The 19,299-nt window shown below is 38.4% G+C and overlaps 1 protein-coding gene across 6 annotated transcripts in view; it reads left to right on the top strand.

The window, feature by feature from the left end:
- The window catches only part of RhoGEF2 (Rho guanine nucleotide exchange factor 2), a 582,225-nt gene that overhangs the window by 193,950 nt on the left and 368,976 nt on the right, over positions 1-19,299 (top strand). For all 6 annotated transcript variants that reach the window (XM_067771577.1, XM_067771576.1, XM_067771579.1 and 3 more), the window contains 6 exons: positions 315-405; positions 4,412-5,249; positions 5,551-5,737; positions 5,799-5,910; positions 9,071-9,229; positions 18,554-18,607. In XM_067771577.1, the coding sequence (XP_067627678.1) occupies positions 315-405; positions 4,412-5,249; positions 5,551-5,737; positions 5,799-5,910; positions 9,071-9,229; positions 18,554-18,607 (1,441 nt within the window). The remainder of the gene's footprint in view (positions 1-314; positions 406-4,411; positions 5,250-5,550; positions 5,738-5,798; positions 5,911-9,070; positions 9,230-18,553; positions 18,608-19,299) is intronic.

Raw genomic sequence — 19,299 nt, 5'->3', positions numbered from 1 at the left:
ATAAACAAAAAAAAAAAATAGTTTTTTTTTTATATTATTGTGCAGCCCTGTTTTTTTTTTTTGTATCTATTAGCGCCGGAATGCATATATTACTATTTAGCTGCAACCCTTATAAATATTTCCTATTACTGGTAAATTTAGTCAGTAGCTATTTTACAGTAATTTTTGTTTTCGTTTAAATTTATTTCAAACACTTTTGTTTTAATATCAAATTATATTTTGCATGGTATTTTGGGGAAAATAAAACTTCTATTTTAAAAACTTTGTTAATTTTTAAATTGGTTTGTAATTATATTTCTGCTACATTTTTATAGGCTTTGGGACAAACGCCACAAAATTTGAATCATCTTAATAAGCATCGACGGGTGGTGTCTTCGCCAGAAAGTATGCATGCCAGACATCCAGGTGAGTCGAAGAACTTAATTAATATTGTAAAGAGTTTAGGGAAATTCCGCTTATTTGTAACCTTCTACTAACGTTCGTATCGCTAAACTGTTGAATAAATAACTCCAATATTCAAATAATGCAAAATGGTCTTTATTAGACTACTTTGAAAACACTTATACTTCACAACTGATAGCGTGCTTAAATCAAACTGTTTCGTCGTGCCTCAGCTGGTGCTGTTCTTATACTCTTAGGTTTCCTCGTTGGCATATTTCTAGGCGTTTCTATTTCTAGAATTTACTACTTGTTTACCAGCTATAAATTTATCAGCTATAACTACAGATGCACGATTAATGCTTCTCGCATAGCCATATGCGCGTGTATATGTGAGTGATACTTCCACCGATGATTACCTACTTTTGGGAGTATCTCAGATATATGCATGTGTTTGTGCGTTTCTCTCCGCTGCTTGTATGGACATATGTGTAGACATAATGATTGATTTGTTTATGTGCATACAAGTCACTGCTTAGTATCGGCTAAGAGATGATAATATCCCGTGGTGTTGCTAATATTCGTCATTAAAAACTCTTAAAATTAACTTAAAGACTCCTAAAGTCGCCTAAAAGTATGCAATGATTTTTCGAATAAAAATTAAAGCAAAGTAAATTTAAAAAATCGAAAACATAAAAAATTTATTTTTTCTGTATTTTTGTAATTCAAAAGTTTAAATTGTTTATACACTCAGAAAAAAACATTTCATTAAAAAAATGTGTTTTAATTGAGGAAATTTTAATTTAACGAGTAAGATTTTTTAAATTTTGTATAAAACTTTTCATGAATTTGTGGGAAAATTTTTTTGAAATTTTTTTATCAAGAATAGATAACTCACAAATTTATTTGGATTGGTTTTTAAATAAAATTACTTGCCCAGATTTAGGGAAAAATTTTTATAGCAAAATTAAAATGATTAATTTAACGAAAGTACCTGGCATCGTGGGCTAACCTTACGATGCACCAATGCACACGGGTCAAAGAACGTTTGACTAGCGCCCAAGAAATGCTGTCTTTGGAACCAATTTAAGATGTGAGTGGACACATCATCACTTTGGTGGGGATGGGGTCTTATCTAAAACCTCTTCCAATCTATGGGTCATGGCACCCGGTTGCAATGCTACTCCACATTCGAGTTAATCAACTCTGCCGCTATTGAATACCAACCACAGCCAATACCATGCTCCCGAAGGGTCTACACAAATGAACAGAAACGGAGCCAGCTCCGTAGACTATCTGCTCCCCGTGGTACCAACTTTAAAGTTTTTTGTCAGATTTTCATAGCCGAAGCTACTGCCAGATGAGTATCCATCTACTCCGGATAGGTGGCCAAACTAATAAAAAGAAAAATTAGAAGGGGTTCCAAACCCCAAAACACCACAAACAGTTTGACCACCAATGATTATTGTGCGCCTCCTTCGTCTAAACACATCAAAAGGATTCTTATTCCACAGATCAAACGCCCGGCAAGTGGAGAGATCTCCACTAACGTCCTTGCCATTATCCATTGGCATTATACCCCAACTAATTCAATCCCTTACATCCGAGTATTTCGGACAATCACACAAAACTTGCAACCAATCCTCATACAAAGCACATATCACCCATTTCACTAATGGTCCTCTTATGCAAAAATGAATTAAAAGAACCATGATCTACCAGCAGAAAATCCAACTTCGGATGTACTTAAACGTAATCCTACCTTAACTACATTGGTTCACAATCAGACCCTTCAACCTTCTTTTACTAACTAAAAAGCCCCTCTCCACATCAATGCCGGTTATCCAATCATCTCGCAGCAAACCCCTTCTCAACCTGAAAGTGATAGCTCTTTGTATCACCAGGTCAAGAGGCCCTTCGGCCATTAACGCTTGCTACGCATCTGGCGATACAGAGCGACATAACGGCAAATATGCAAGCAACATACACCTTTGTATTCTAAGGATACGTCTGAGATCGTGTTACTTAATTGCGGTCCTTAATTTAGTACAAGCTACAAAAAGGCCAAGATATGCACAACATTCTCTCATACACTCCAAGTGCGGGCTGAAATTCGTCCTCATACAAATGGTCAGCCCCAGGTACTTGAGTCACATACCTGATGCTGACCCCACCTATGCGATCAATTGAGGGACGCCTACGAGAAAATCTCGCCTTAAGCAACATTTATACGGCTTTGTCCACCGATATGTGCACACAACAAGAGCACCCCAATTAGTCACTTCTTCACCTAGTGACTCAGTGAAGCTCAACATTAGCACGAGTCATCCGCACAGGCCTTAAATTTACAATGTAGCTCGAGTTGCCCAAGCACGGACTACATCATCATGTTTCCAAAAATGGATCCCTGCGGGCAACCACGTTCCATCACTCTTCCATCACCACACTTTTATTTACCCCAGCGATCGAAGCTCGTTTGCCCAAAAAATAGCTTCGCCAGAGCGATATTTCCGCACAAGTGAGCTCCTCTAGCTGTTCTATGACTCTGTCCAAGTGGTAGAAATCAAACGTCCACTAAAAGTCACTAAATGTGCGAAGAGTATATTGAATAACACTAATTTCAACGACACTTTGAACATTTATCTAGGGGTCTTCAACGCTGCGTCGCTTCTTGAAACCAAACTGCGTAGCCGGCTGACTACTCCGACAAATCTCCTGAAGCCACTCAAACATCAGCCTTTCCAGTACTTTGCCAAGCACTGAAAGGAGGCGCATACTCCGATAACATTCAGGGTCAGACTTAGTTTTGTCGGGCTACTTCAAGAGAACGACAACCCTAACTTTTTTCCTATTTTTTCTATGGCGAATGTCATATACTATTTTTCCATATTTAAAATGCAATTTTTCTCGTTTTTATGAATTTTTTTCTGAGTATATGCACCGTTTTTCTCCTCCGCCTTCAATCACTTCATTTTTATTATCATAGAATATATACATGATAAAAATGCGATATGATTGCTTTAAATTTATAGTAATTTTTATTGTTGCTTCACTTCAATTCCATTTGCCAACTGAATACATATACATACATACTAGGGATGTTGCGAATTTGGAATTTTCGACATCGGGGGATGTAAATGCTGATGACGTTATATGAATGCGGATACTTGCAAGTACTTTCTGTGCCTCTCGAAATTGAGGGCTGCTCGTATTTTCTCAGTTGTTTACTCCCTGCAAGTTTTTTTTGGTCAACAAGAGTCTTCCTCAATCTCAAACAAAAATTGGTCAAATTTAAGTCCCTCGAAGATAACTGAACTTCATTTACTAAATTTTCGACGGAGGTAGCTACAGTAAGGTCAATTTTTCCTAATATTCCTTAAAAAATCATACAGGTAATAAAAAGAACCACTCTTAATATGTTTGGAAGTATTGTTAAAGCACTGTCAAAGTAAGTGAGCTTATACGCAACAAAATCCGGCTCTCTCTTATACCGTTCTACCACAAAGCACCTTAACTTTTCAATAACATTTATTCTCTGCAGTTAAAAGACCCACGTGTATGGATTGAATGACGTTTTTTTTTGTAATAACTGCACAATGTACTGAAAAAAAACTACTCTTATGTATATCATGAACTTAATGATATTGGGGCAGATAAACAAACTTCGTTAATTTCGCAGATGAACAAACTTCGACAATTTCGAAAACGATCTTCGAAACTTTCGAAATTAAAAATAACTTGTGCAAATTTCATTAGTCACACAACGCGGTTATTTATTACATTTAATAATTAAACTTACTTCGAAAAATTCGAAAATAAACTTCGTATATTTCGAAATTAAAAATAGTTTGCGGAAAACTTAAGTTCGAACAAAAAATTTAATTAACCATTTTTATCACTCGCAAAGAGTTGTCGGTTATTATGGTACCGAATCATAAGCTGGAAAAGAAACCCCTCATCACATGCCTGATCATAAACATTCACCATTCTTTATCTGACATTCTAATATTTTTACACGCTCATTTATTTTCAGATCGCATAAACAAAACCACATCTGGTTCCTGGGAGCTCGTAGAAAAAGAGGGCGAAGTAACACCGCCTGGTACACCACCACCCCCATATCTGACGGGTGAACAATCGCATGATATTAGCAATGCAGGTGGTGGTTATGACATTTTTATTGAATCACATCACTTTACTCCACTCGCAGGCGCAGCCTCACCCACACCACCCGTTACCAACACCACCACCAATCTACCACCTGCACCCACAACACATTCCAGTCGCATTTTAGCTGCACAATCAAACGCCACACAAAAGGAGATTATATCTATGGAGGATGAAGATGCTTCCGATCAGGAGGGTCCATTCATCGATGAAAATGGACCCTTCAATTATATGCAACGTTTACTCGAACCAGAAAATGTTGCCTTCTTGGCTGTCTTCCTCAATTATGTGCTATCTAATTCAGAACCAGCGCCGTTACTCTTCTACCTTATAACCGGTCTCTATAAGGAGGGTACAGCCAAAGATATGCGTAAATGGGCCTATGAAATACATTCGACATTCCTGGTGCCACGTGCACCACTCTCTTGGTATCGTAAGGATGAATCGTTGGCGCGTGAGGTTGATAATGTGCTACAAAGTGAATTTGATAAGGTGGAAATTTTGCGTAAAGTGTTTTGGAAAAGTCGAAAATGTGCACGTGATACGATATGTGCACAATTGCGTGAATTCAATCAAACACGCACCGAAGGTTTGGGTACGATTTATGGACCAACCGATGCTCAATTGGCTGAAGCGCGTGGCGATAAACAACGTGAACAGCATATCTTTGAGGAGACGCTAATGCGCAAGTTGCAGGTGTTGATGTGAGTTGAGAATTTAAATTTTAGTTTAAAGTATTTGAGTTTGAATATTCTCGAAATTCGAAAATATATTTTTGGAGTTCGAAAATAGTTTTTCGAAGTATAAACATATTTTTTCGAAAGAAAAAATATTTTTATTTCGAGGCTTAAAAAAATTGTTCTTGTTGTTCAATAATATATTTTCTAAATTCAAAAATATATTTTCGAAATTCAAAAATACTTTTTTCAAAATTCGAAGAAGGTATTTCGAAAACATTTGTATTAATATTTTTCTAACTTGTCTAATACTTCTCTCTCATGACAGTGAGGAGTATGAAAAAGACTTACCTTTGGAGGATCCAAAAAAATTAGCACTCTGTTCAGCCTTATCAACGGTTATACATCGTATATTCATCACACGTTCACATCCGAACAGTATTGTTGATCGTGTACATCACTTTGTTAGTCGTGAGAAGAGTTTCAAGTCACGTTTAATGGGCAAAAATCGGAAGGTAAGTGGGCTGAGGGTAAAAATATAGAAAATTCCCAATAACTTTTTATTCTTCATTTCAGATGATTGTACGTGGTCATCCATTGGTATTACGTCAATACTACGAAGTGACCCACTGTAATCATTGTCAGACAATTATTTGGGGTGTGAGTCCGCAAGGCTATCACTGTACAGGTACGTTTAAAGATTTATAGCTCAAGTTCAAAATGTCCCTATTGTTTAACCCGTCAAAGTTCATAAAATACTTTGACTGACCAGGAAATGCTAACCTCGCTGTATATATGACCGCGACTATCATTAATTCGAGTACGAATGCTCGGTACGCGAGCTTTATCGCTACACTCTCGATAATGAACTACGCAACCATCTTCTCGTTTCTTAGAGAAGTATGTGCCTCATATACATACATAGCAGCGGAGCGTATCCTGTCACTTACTCAGGAAAATTCACTGACTGCTATGTGAAAAGTCGCCTAGTGTCACTTATACACTCCGTCATTGTTGAGCGAAGTAGTATTTCGTGTTTTTCAACCTTTCTAAATTTGTGAAGTAAGTATCTTCAGGTAAGTAAGTAAGATTCAGGTGAAAGTCGACCTCTCTATGTGATCGCTTAAACCATTGTCAATTACAGGAATTAGTTCCCTCGCCCACATACCTGAGAACTTCTCCTTCACATTGGTGAATCTTCCTCTGCTCCTGCATGGCAAGAACATTCCTGGTCGCTTCCCGCCGATGCCGTACTTTTCTTCACCAAGAACATATTACGGACAGCTTCTGCTTCCGCTTCCGAGGCTGATCACAGCAGCTTCCTTGTACATGGTTTTGTTTTCCATTAGTCGATACAATTTAGATATGCTATGCCCCGTCCAATTAGTAACAGTCTTCGCTGAATTTAGATATGCTATGCCCAGCCCTTCGCAGGCTCCGTGAAAGTAAGCTTTGTCTATGGATTTTAGAGAGAAAATTTCATAGAGCTGCGTGTTTCTATTTGCTGCCCTGTCATATTAATGATTGTATGTTTCCGCCTCTTCGTTGGGAGTACTAATTCCTTATTTGCTGTCACCAGCTAAGGAGCCATGGGATGTTCCGTTTGTTTTCTTTGCCTTTCATGACCGTGCGTCGTTTCGTGTATTAGATATCAGTCTCTCAGACAGTCATCGATATATCAAGTAGATATTCCCGTGCCTTGCGGAACAGTTCTAGTAAATTAAAAGAATTCCTGACTTTCACCGTGATTAGTTAAACCATTGATTGTTATTGTTGTTGTTTTAGCGATAAAGACCTTGCCGAAGGGGTTGACGGGGTGTTATCGATGTCCTTTGCCGGCCATATATCTATCTTGTGCATCTATCACTTCTACTATGTCATATTTTATGGAGTGTGTTCTCTGGAAACCAGGCTGTCGATAAGACCATTTTCTATGCCACTCTCAGAGGCTTCTGCTAAATGGAGGTCTCCTTTGGTGGGGAAGGTAACTGCTTCTAGATATTTGTCGTGCGTGTGAATGCTTGCATGTTGGAGTCTTCTGTTGTTGTTGTTGTAGCGATGAAGACACTCCCCGAAGACCTTGGGGAGTGTTATCGATGTTGATGGTCCTTTTCCGGACGCAGATCCGGTACGTTCCAGTAACAAGCATCATTAAAGTACTAGCCCGACCGTATCGGGAACGATTTGGTATGACCACATGAAGCCTTCTAGGCCATCCCGCCTTCCCTCCCGCTAGATACATGAGGAACTTGGGTCGTCAGAACCTCGGCTGTGAAAAAAACTGTATTCGCCACGGGTAGGTGGGGCCTTCTCGGGTAACGTGGTGATCTTCTTTAAGTGGTTGGGCTGAACAAAAAAATATCACAGTGTTTGTAATTTTGTCCTTATACATCACCTCGTTCTGGTGGCCTAAATTACTTGATTACTATATCCTTGATACATCGATCCACTTCTTCGCAATGCGCTTTCCATCATGTGAATTTTCTTTGCTTTGTAGCAGCGCCGAAAACTTTTTTCGCCCTCTTATATTCTTCCGAATTTTCCAGAGATTCAGAGACGATCGCCCTCAAATTTGTATTTTCTTGAAGCGGTATTTGTAGGTTTACTAGAGTTTTGATTTTGTTATTATCGGTGACCGTTAGCGGTAGTTTTATTTCCGATATATGGGATATGTATACCGAAGACCTACATACATATATTGTGAAGGCTACCCTTTTCAAAATAAGTCTGTGCTCGCAACCGACAATACAGTGTAGCGCAATGTTGTTGCTGCTATAACGGCGCAAATCCATTGCTATAACATTTTGATTAGGGTTACCTGGCTGACAGTCCACGGCCGGCGGGGAATGCGTATCTGTGTGGTACGTAGATCCGACCTTCATGGAAATCATTGAAGCCCATCCCCACATATGCTAGAATAACAACAGATTCAGTCCCGACAGGCTTGTGTAAAACTCTTTGAGTCATCGAATGACACGAAGATGAGTTCAACCTCACCTCCCCGTGGCGAGTCCATTCTTTAACAGCCGAGGCTCTGGCGACCCCAAGTTCCTCATGGATCTAGGGGGTGTGAAGCCGTTATGGCCTAGAAGGTTTCATATGGTCATACCAAATCGTTCCCGAGATGGTCGGGCTAGTACCTTAATGGTGCTTGTTACCGGAACGTACCGGATCTGCATCCGGAAAAGGACCTTCAACATCGATAACACTCCCCAAAGCCGTCGGGGAGAGTCTTTATCGTTAACACAACACTAACAACATGAGTTCAGCATCGAATCACGCTAGAGCTGGAACAGACACATCGAAGACAGATGAAAGAGCGCTGTTTACACCCTATTTCCTCGCCAGGCCCCCCATAGGCAAATTATGGAGGCTATACATCGTTTGTTGTAGTACTACAAAATGACAACGGTTCTTTTCTGTAGTGAGAGTTTTGTGTCTATTGTGGAATAGGCTAATGGTTCATCTCAAAGTTGGGATACAGTTGGTCTCGCTTGCTGCCTCTAACTGGCGTTATTGTCAAAGAAAAAAAATTATCCTTTGGCGCGATTTACCTTTGAGGAGATTTAGGGCGAGCTTCTGTGGTTTTATGCCGACTCCGAACAACAGCTGAAATGTAGGTGAATTTTTACTGGGAACCTTTCCATGGCAGAAAGACACTCGGAGTGTTAAAACAAACTGTTACTTATTGAAAACATTTTTGATGGTGTGTTTGGCGGAGCATGCCACCACCAAACCACGGCGGCAGTTAAGCATAATAAAACCATCTGCTGGCTCACATTCTCTCTCAGACTTTCTCTTTAAGCTTTTTTCGATTTTCATCTTTCTAATTTTTCTTATACTTACAGACTGTAAATTAAATATTCACCGTCCTTGTTCGAAAGTATTAGATGAAAATTGTCCTGGTCCGTTGCCCCAATCGAAACGAAAGGAACCACACAACGACAACAAAATCAGCAAATTCATGGGAAAAATACGACCACGAACATCGAGTGATTTTATTTCAAGTAAGTTTACTATCATCATAATTATTATTTTTAATTGCTGTTTCTATGTACGGGTCCCTTTTTCGCTCTTATTTGGAATCCAAATCTATAAACAAAGTTTTGGTTGTAAAGATGGAGATTCGGCCTATTAGCGAGCTTTGGGCAATTTTGGTCGTAGAGCTTTTGTTTAGCTATATTTTGTTAACATAATTTGTTAAAAATACACGATTGTGAGCACACAAAGAAATCTATTTGTACTATGGCACTATTGTGAATATTTGCACTGCATTGCCGGCAGTTGCTATCATACCCAGATGGCAGCGCAAACTGTAAGTTTTAATTGGTTGATAGAATAACTGATTTCTGTTGATTTTGATAAGAAACTTTTATATTGGTTGCGCAAGAAGCGCACGGGTTCGGCTCGTATCTCTAAAGAGATAAGACTTAAGGCTCACGCTGGGCATGCTAACTGAACACTGCCTTCTGGCGTCACATCGAGAGTACATTAAAGAAAATCAAGAGATAGTTATCGAACAAACAAAAATTAAAAGTATTGAACTGGAGCCTCGATATTTGCGCGTCCTAAAAACATTTGAGCTATACCGAGCATTTTTAAAAGTTTATCGAAAGATATCACAGGCAATTGGGTACTGAATATTCTTGAACTATCGAACGATCATATATATTATTTCTAATAGCTGTTTCTATATACGGGTCCCTTTTTCGCTCTTATTTGGAATCCAAATCTATAAATAAAGTTTTGGTTGTAAAGATGGAAATTCGGCCTATTAGCGAGATTTGTTTAGCTATATTTTGTTAAAATAATTTGTTAAAAATAAACGATTGTGAGCACACAAAGAAATCTATTTGCACTATGGCACTATTGTGAATATTTGCACTGCATTGCCGGCAGTTGCTATCATACGCCAGATGGCAGCCAAACTGTAAGTTTTAATTGATTGATAGAACAGCTGATTTCTGTTGATATTTGGTAAGAGACTTGCGCAAGATGCGCACGGGTCCGGCTCGTAAGAAATATTTTCGAAAAGTATGTATGTAATCGTATTAGTTAGAAAATAATAGTATGCACATAGCATTAGCTTTGATCCTCCCTCACGCCCACATATATAGAGTATGCAAAATAACGTAACATAACTCTGTACGGCAGCCGCCTGGGAACTAGACCAAACAAATTTCTTTGAAGAGGTCGTACGAAATAGAAGTTATAACTCAGTTTTTCGGGTAATCTCCAAAACACAAGTATAAGCTTTCGTAGTTCGAAATTGAATGCATTAAAATTTTTTTATTCATTCTGTTTGCAAATTAAGGAAGTAAAATTGTATACCTTTTCTAATATTAACTGTATTCTTTTTTCTTTTCAAGCTTATATAGATAATAGGCATTATAAGGGGTCAAAAGGCGGATCTGGTAATGCTATAAGTGAGTTCCTATATATTTTTATGCGCTGCATCCGAATCAGCTATCAGAATTGGGTCGTAGTTCGGTCCTAACCTCAAAAAATGAGAAAAACTCCTTACGACTGAGCTTTTTTTTTTACTGTTAGACCCGAACTGAAAGCAAACTACTCCTACATTTTTACTTTTTTTATTTTATAAACATAATTAATCAAAAAACAAAAGAAATATGTTGGGATGGGTTGGAATGGGTCCAATTCCGAACTTCACCATTCGAAATCCTATATCTACATATGTTTTGGAGGCTAACTTCGAGAAGCGGGGAAATGACTTGTTTGTTAGATTCCAAAGGGCAATCATGGATGGTGTTAATTACATTGAAGCACACACAGCCTTTACCAGATAGGTGGGCTGCACGCTAAATTGCGGGAACATTACTCCACAATGGGAATTGTGTGAGGCCACTACATCAGTGGACAGGGACACGTCGCAGGGCGGGTATTGTAACCAATGCTGGGGATACTGGTCATCAACCAATAGGTTAGTCGTTAAACCCACGCCGTATGCAGACGATGTTTCGGTCATCATAAGCGGCAGATGTCTACCAACATTCATCTCTCTGATGGATTAGGCGCTTCGGGATGTACATGCCTGGGCATCTTAAGTCGGATTAACCGACAACGCGTAAAAAACTGATCTAGTATTATTTACTAGAAAATATTAAGTCCCTAATTGGACTAAGTCTAATCTTGGACGGGTAACCCCACAAGATAAGTATAGCACTAAATATCCAGGAATTAGACTTGGTAGTAAGTTGTTGTGGAAACTCCATGTGGAAGAGAGAGCGAAGAAAGCATCCGTGGCACTGTATGCATGCAAAAAGAGGCTAGATTGAACGAGAGTCCTATCGCCCAAACTCTCCAGCATTTGACAAGCCCATACTTTATTATGGGATACTAGTTTGGTGGACAACCACACTAAAAGTTAGTTTACTAACTTGATGCAGATTATCAGTGATTAGCATAACGGGAAAACAACCCGGCAGCAGTTTTGTTCATCCCATCGGCAGACCTAATGCTCAAAAATATAACGCTAGCAACTGCAACTAGGCCTAAGGTCTCAGGCAGATTGCGTGCAGGCCGTATGGCCACAGCGGTATTCTTACTTACTTAATTGGCGCTTAACCGTGTAAATGGTTATGGCCGCCCAACAAAGCGCGCCAGTCGCATTTTCTCTCTGCCAACTGGCGCCAATTGGTCACGCCAAGGGAGTTTAAATCGTTTTCCCCACCTTGTCCTTCCAGCGGAGTGGGGGCCGCCCTCTTCCCCTGCTTCCTGTGCTCCACAGCGGTAAAGCGTCATTAAATATAAGGTAAATGTACTACATAATTCCATGCCTGAGCTTCGTAAGAGATCTTTGGTTCACAATAGAGCCGTAGTGTTAGCGCAAGGTTGCGGTAATAACAGAACATACTATGCACGTGTATAACGATGGTTCCAAACTAACGGAAGGGGTCGGGTCTGCTATCTGCAGTGCCGATCCAGAAATAAGTAAATCCTACAGGCTGCCGAATCACTGCAGTGTTTATTTATCTTGCATAATTGTAGCCGTGAAGAAAGCAACATAAATTCTAGAGTAGGCATGCTTAAGCTGCAGTCGCGATCAAGGCAATAATCTCGCACAGTACTTTATCAAGAAGTGTCCTGGAATGCAAAGAATTATTGGAGAGACTACGACCAGGCCGGACCATGCATTCAATACTGAGTTCCCAGTCGTTAAGACACAGAAGGTAACGAAAAGGCCGATGAGTTTGTTTGAGGGTGCATCGCCCGTTGAAACGATGTTAAAAGGCCCACTCCGTTCGTAAAATATCAAAGGGAGGAAACGCGAGGCTGCAAAATTTCTAATATCATTGCAAATCTTAGGATATACGACTAAACAAGTTGCTCATACCTTTAAAAAAGAAGACTTAAGGCTCACGATGCGCATACTACCTGGACATTGACTTCTGACGTTAAATTCTTATAAGTTAGGCCTCATCAGCAACAGCAGATGTGTTCGGTGTCTGCGCTCGCGAGGTCAATGCTCCAGCTACTATGGGCGGCAGAATTGCTCTGCAGGTCCTAAAAAAATGTCTAGTATTTGCCAAGAGAACGGAGTTATAAACCGTAAGTCTTGGTACCTAATTAGGGGTTTCCCATTTTGTCGTTAAAGAAATTGTGGTAACACTATGGGCGTTATATTGCGAACGTCAAGCTGTATAGTTTGTTTTGTATCTGTGCTCTTGTCTTTTTTGATAAACAAATTGTTTAATATTGTTAAATATAGTTTTATTGTTGACATAAGTAGTGAAGTGAATTCATTGAGTGTGCTAATTAAAGAAATTCAATTAATTTCAGTTGTTTTAGTTAAATATTTAATATAAAAACTAATTTTTCATTAATTTGCATATACACACTTATTTAGATACAATTAATTTGCCGAGTGTTTTCTGCATTGCATTGTGTTGTTGCTGTTGATAGGCATCAGTTTTAATAGTGTAATTGTTTTTATTTTTGATTTTGCGCGCACAATTCATTTCTCTTTCTTAGTGTCACAGCTGTTTGCGCGGTTTGTTCAGTGTTATCACAGTGCATCTCAAACTGCTCATACAGTGCATCCAAACTGTTTTTTTTTATTTTTTCTATATAACCCGCTGTGCTATTTTTCAATTAATCAACTTACTCTCACTATTTTATTAATTTCTTTTTTCTGTCTCTTAACTTTTATTAAAATGTCTTGCCTATATGCGAACTGCTTGATAAAAAGTGATTCCCATCCCTTCGTGTCATGCTGGCTTTGCGATGGGCTCGCCCATATGAAATGTGCCGGTTTGTCAGCAAGAGTGGTTGACGCTCTCAACGATAGTGATAAGGGAGTTCGTTGGGCCTGTTTGAAATGTAGACCAACTGAGATTGATCTTTTCAAAGGTTTCAAACAGGCTCGTGATGGGTTCTCTGAAATAGGCAGGGAAATTGACGCACTGTCCAAGAAATTCATCCAGTATGAAAACTTATTTAAATCTTTCAAATATCCGGATGACTTAACTAACGTAAACCAACATAGAAATTGTAATGCCTCCTCTAGTGCTCCGACACTCAATGCCGTTGCTGAAGTTCCTCCACCCGTAGTTACAGCACCCCCAACTATCGAATTAATAAGTCTGGCATCTCCAAGTCCCTTACCAGCTCAGCCATCTTCATCCAAGGTTTCTTTAACAAAACCGAAAAAATATTCTGCAAAAGATAATCAAGATCCACAAAACCCTTCTACGGAATCCGAACCGCCGTCTAACAATCTTATTGTTGTCCCTATTAAAAAATCTGTTTTTGTGTCAAGATTTGATAAATACACCACAGAAGAGGACCTAAACTCGTACATCATCGCTAAGCTTAAATTTGAAAACGTGACAGTTCGAAAATTCAATTTTAACTATCCTAGGGATATTTCGTCTTTTAGGATTGATGTACCCGCACAACATTTTGATACTATATTAAATAATTCTTTTTGGCCGCCCGGTGCTTTTGTGCGGGAATTCGAGCGTAGGCGTAATACTAATATTTCAAATCTTGCTACACTTCCACATAACAATATTGCATCAAAAAACTGAATGTTAAATCGGTCCTAAATTTGTTTTATCAAAATGTTAGAGGTTTAAACACTAAACTAACTGAATTGTATTTGAAATCGTTTAACTGCAATTACAACATTATCGCTTTAACTGAAACTTGGCTAAAACCTCATGTATTTAACTCAGAGATTCTTTGCCATGATTACCAAATATACAGAAATGACCGCTTGAACAGAATTGGAGGTGGAGTTTTGCTTGCGGTACATTCTTCTGTACCTTCAGCTGAGGTTAATTTACCCATTATTGATTCTACAGAATTCAAATGCATTAGAATCAATTTCGGAATGGGTTGTGTCTATATCGCGGTCTGCTATATCCCACCATCTTCTGATCCTTCGGTGTATATGGATCATATTTCCCTGCTCAAAATTGTTAATTCATTGATGAAGCCCATTGATTCGATGATAGTCCTGGGTGACTTTAATCTCCCGCATGTATTATGGACCATATCTGATCAGAATATTGTACCTATTTCTTCTAACCTGTCCAACAACGAATTTTTAGCCGAAATAACTGAACTTTGCCTTAAACAGATAATATAATTCCTAACATGTTCGGGAGGACCCTTGATTTGGTATTTGTCGATGATACATCAAAATGTACTCTAAGCCGGGGTGAACCTCTTACTGTACCTGAAGACCCTTACCATCCTTCCCTGGAAATAGCATACGAATTCGAAAGAAATTCTCCGAGTAGCATTGCTACTAAATACGACTCTAGTTTCAGATTTCAATTCGCGAAGGCTAATTTTAGTAAACTTAATCAAACTTTATCTACAGTGGCTTGGCCCAAATATGGTGTAGATATTGACAAAAATGTTTCGGACTTTTATACCACCATTTACGGTATTTTGGAAAAACACGTACCTAAGCGAAAACGTGTGTCTACCGAATCAGTCCAAATATGGTTCACTAAAGAGCTGAAGTCCTTAAAAAACAGAAAATCTCGCTTCTTCAAATTATACAAAAGGTCGGGCTCTCACTCCGATTACTTGCATTACTCTATTTTGCGTCATAAATATTTTGAATTAAACAAAAAGTGCTATAATACGTACATCTGTAAGATGAAAAGGAAAATAACTTGCAATCCGAAAGCTTTCTATAATTTCGTGAACTCTAAACGTAGGGTTAAAGGGTTTCCCTCTGCTTTAAAATACCAGGGTGATTTGTCTAGCGACGATCAAGATATTGCTAACTTCTTTGCACAATTTTTCAAGTCCAACTATTCCAATGAATTTAATACTTTTTCAAATGAATATCCATTTCAGCTTAACTCACTTAACACCATTAATATTCCAGAAATATATCCGGATGAAGTTTTTTCATATTTAACGTCTTTGAAAGAATCTTACAAGTACGGTCCTGATTTAATTCCCACTTGTTTTCTTAAAAAATGCGCTGAACACATTTATCAGCCTCTAACTGATTTATTCAATATGTCCCTAAAAAGTGGAGTCTTTCCTTCTGCTTGGAAGGAATCTTTTCTCATACCCCTTCACAAAAGTGGTAGTAGGTCGTGTGTAGAGAACTATCGAGGAATAGCAAAGTTGTCGGCCATCCCAAAGTTGTTTGAAGCTATCGTTACCAATCAGCTAACATTTTCCATTTCTACTTTGATTGCAGAACCGCAACACGGATTCTGTAAAGGCAAATCTACCATTACTAATCTACTTGAATTCACAACTCATGTTTCTAAGGGATTTAGAGAAAATCTTCACACAGATGTTATTTATACTGATTTCAGTAAAGCATTTGACAAAGTATCCCACTCCTTACTTATCTACAAGCTGGATCGGCTTGGCTTCCAACCTGGTCTCACCCAGTGGATCTCGTCGTATCTCTGCGGTCGAACGCAAAAAGTTATTTTTAAAAATACTTTTTCAAATGTCATCGATGTTCCCTCCGGCGTCCCACGAGGCAGCCACCTTGGTCCAATTCTGTTCTTGCTATTTATTAATGATATCTGTACCACTATAAAATATTCCAAAATCTTAATGTATGCTGATGATGTAAAACTTTTTAGGTCTTATGCGTCTATCGAAGAACGTCCCTTGCTTGAAGCGGATTTAAACTGCCTAGTTACTTGGTGCAACGTAAATTCAATGCCGCTGAACCTCAACAAATGCAAATTCATGAGCCTATCTCGAAGATCTTTGCCAGCAGCCTCTTACGTAATTAATAATTTTTGTCTTCTATCAGTAAACTATTTTGAGGACTTGGGAGTCACGATAGATGCTAAACTTAGTTTCAACCTTCATATTAATGCTACTGTCAATAAGGCTAGAGGTGTTATTTCATACGTGAAACGGTGGTCCAACGAATTTAGTGACCCTTATGTAACTAAAGCCCTTTTCATCACCTTAGTTAGACCGATACTAGAATACGGATCAATAGCCTGGAATCCACAATATCGAGTTCATGCAGATAGACTTGAATCAATACAAAAGCAATTTCTACTTTTCTCTTTAAGGAATTTTCAGTGGGACTCTGCGTATAATCTTCCACCTTATACTAGTCGGTTGAAGCTTATCAATCTTCTAACTCTTGCAAGTCGTAGAGAAATGCTAGGCGTTATATTTATGGCTAAACTCCTGAATGGACTGATTTCTAGTCTAATTCTTTTGAACGAAGTAAATTTCAACGTCCCATCACGGGTGTCAAGACATTACAAACCTCTTCTTTTGAGGCAGTGTAGAACTAATTTCGAATTAAATGAATCTTTTCGGTGTTTGTGTCATGATTTTAACACTCATTCTAATTCATTTGATATAACGGATTCACTTTTTACCATAAAGAAAACTGTCTTATCCTATCTTAACTCTTAACAAAAAAAAAAAAAAAAAAAATCAAATAAATTAAAAATGTTCACTTATTTAACAATGTAGTATATATATGTATAATTTCTATGTAATTTCTAACTGTTATGTATAGTACTCAGCTGATGATTTTTATTCTGTAGCTGAGCAGTTTTAGATCTCGACGCTTAACAAACCTCCGCCTATCAACAACTCGGCAATAACAAATCCGTGCGTCATGCGGATGCGCCCCTCGCGCCGGTCGGGCGGGCTTTGGAGGGTTTAATCCGTTGGGTATTATTATTATTATTATTATTTTTTTTTTTTTATTATTATTATATTCAGTCTATTTAAGGTATTTTTTGCCCGCCCAATTCAACCTAACCTAACCTATTTCACGTCAAAATATATTGTAACGAATTTTGGGAAATTCCTGTTATTTGAAACCTTCTGATAACGTTAGAATCGCTAAACTGTTGAATAAATCACCGACCGCCGTGGTGTAATGATAGCGAGCTCCGCCTACCACACCGAAGACCCTGAGTTCACGGCCCGGGCAAAGCAACATCAAAATTTTAGAAACAAGTTTTTTCAATTAGAAGACAATTTTTCGAAGCGGGGTCGCCCCTCGGCAGTGTTTGGCAAGCACCTCGAGTATATTTCTGCCATGAAAAGCTCTCAGTGAAAACTCATCTGCCTTGCAGACGCCGTTCAGACTCGGCATAAAACAAGTAGGTCCCGTTCCGCCAATTTGTAGGGAAAATTAAAAGGAGCAGGACGCAAATTGGAAGAGAAGCTCGGGCTTAAATCTCTTCGGAGGTCATCGCGCCTTTCATTTATTTATTTTTTTAATATTCTGTATTGCTAAATGGTCTTTATTAGACTACTTTGGGAGTAGAGCAATTATACTTCACTTCGCAACTGATAGCGTGTTTAAATCAAACTGATTCCTGACCATTCAGCTTGCGCTGCTCCTATACTTTCCGTTGCTTCATTCGCATATTTCTACTAAAGTCTAGACGTTTCGCCTTCTAGAACTGCTTTATCTCTTGCTTGGTAATTGAGCTACATATATGCGTGTGTATGTGTGCGTAACAACTTCGGCTGACGATTACATATGTTTGTGAGTATCTCTTCGTTGCCTTGTATGTATGTGTGTAAATGATAATTGATTTGTTTACGTACACAAGAGTTGCAGCTTGCTTTACTGTTGTGCCTTTATTCACTAACAGCTTAGTGATGCTAAAATTCGCCACATTATTTATATTATGCTCAAATAGGGCTTTTTGAATGAAATTCTGAGATTAGACGTTTTTTGAAGGTTTTCTGAAATAGGTCGTTTTCAAAACAGCAGCCGTGATATATGTTTTATTTTTTCCAACTCCAAGTTAAAATTCTTAGGATTATTTCACTTATTCAAAACCTCTACTACACTTAAGTTTACATATTTCTCTATTTTTTTCTAGTGGAGAAACGCGCACGTCACGAGGATGACTTTGATCCAATGGATATTGCGAATGGTAAGTCATATTTTTGCTACATTTTAAAACTATCAAATATACTATTTGTGTGAGAGGCTTGTATGTAACAAGAAAAAATCTCATAACAGAACTTTAATTATAACCCAATTCATCGGACTTAATCTGAAAATAAGTTCTATAATCGATAAACAAAAAAATCGATAAATGATACAGAAAAGAATTACAATACATCTGGCACCATTGAGTTTACTTAAAAAGTCACTAATATTACTCAAATAGAACTGCCAGACAGTCTCACACCACTCACACTACCTACTGAGTGCTTTGCTATAATTTTTTTATACTCCTCGTTCACTCATTACTTGCGCATTGGCAATTTCTCTCGTTTAACACGCTCATTTTGCTCATTTAGTGGCAATCGTAAATAATTTGCTCTTTATGATTTATGAAAATGCGCGCGTCATATGATTTTACCGGCTTTTTCTAAGTGGCGTCAATATCAACCCCAAGGAGTTTCCTTTTTTATACCTTTCATGAACATGAAATGGTATATTAACTTTGGTCCGATGTTTGTAACGTTGAGAAATATAGAAGATAGACTCACCATTAAGTATACCGAATTGATCAGGGCGACGAACTGAGTTGATATAGCCATGTCCGTCTGCCCGTCCTTCTGTCTGTTTGAACTCCAACTAGTCTACTATTGAGATATCTCAATAAAATTTGGCACA

Source organism: Eurosta solidaginis, chromosome 3 (assembly GCF_040869045.1).
Source record: "Eurosta solidaginis isolate ZX-2024a chromosome 3, ASM4086904v1, whole genome shotgun sequence".
In the NCBI taxonomy this organism is placed as follows: domain Eukaryota; kingdom Metazoa; phylum Arthropoda; class Insecta; order Diptera; family Tephritidae; genus Eurosta; species Eurosta solidaginis.
Note: the sequence above shows the minus strand (reverse complement) of the source record. Positions and strands in the feature narration are given on the sequence as shown.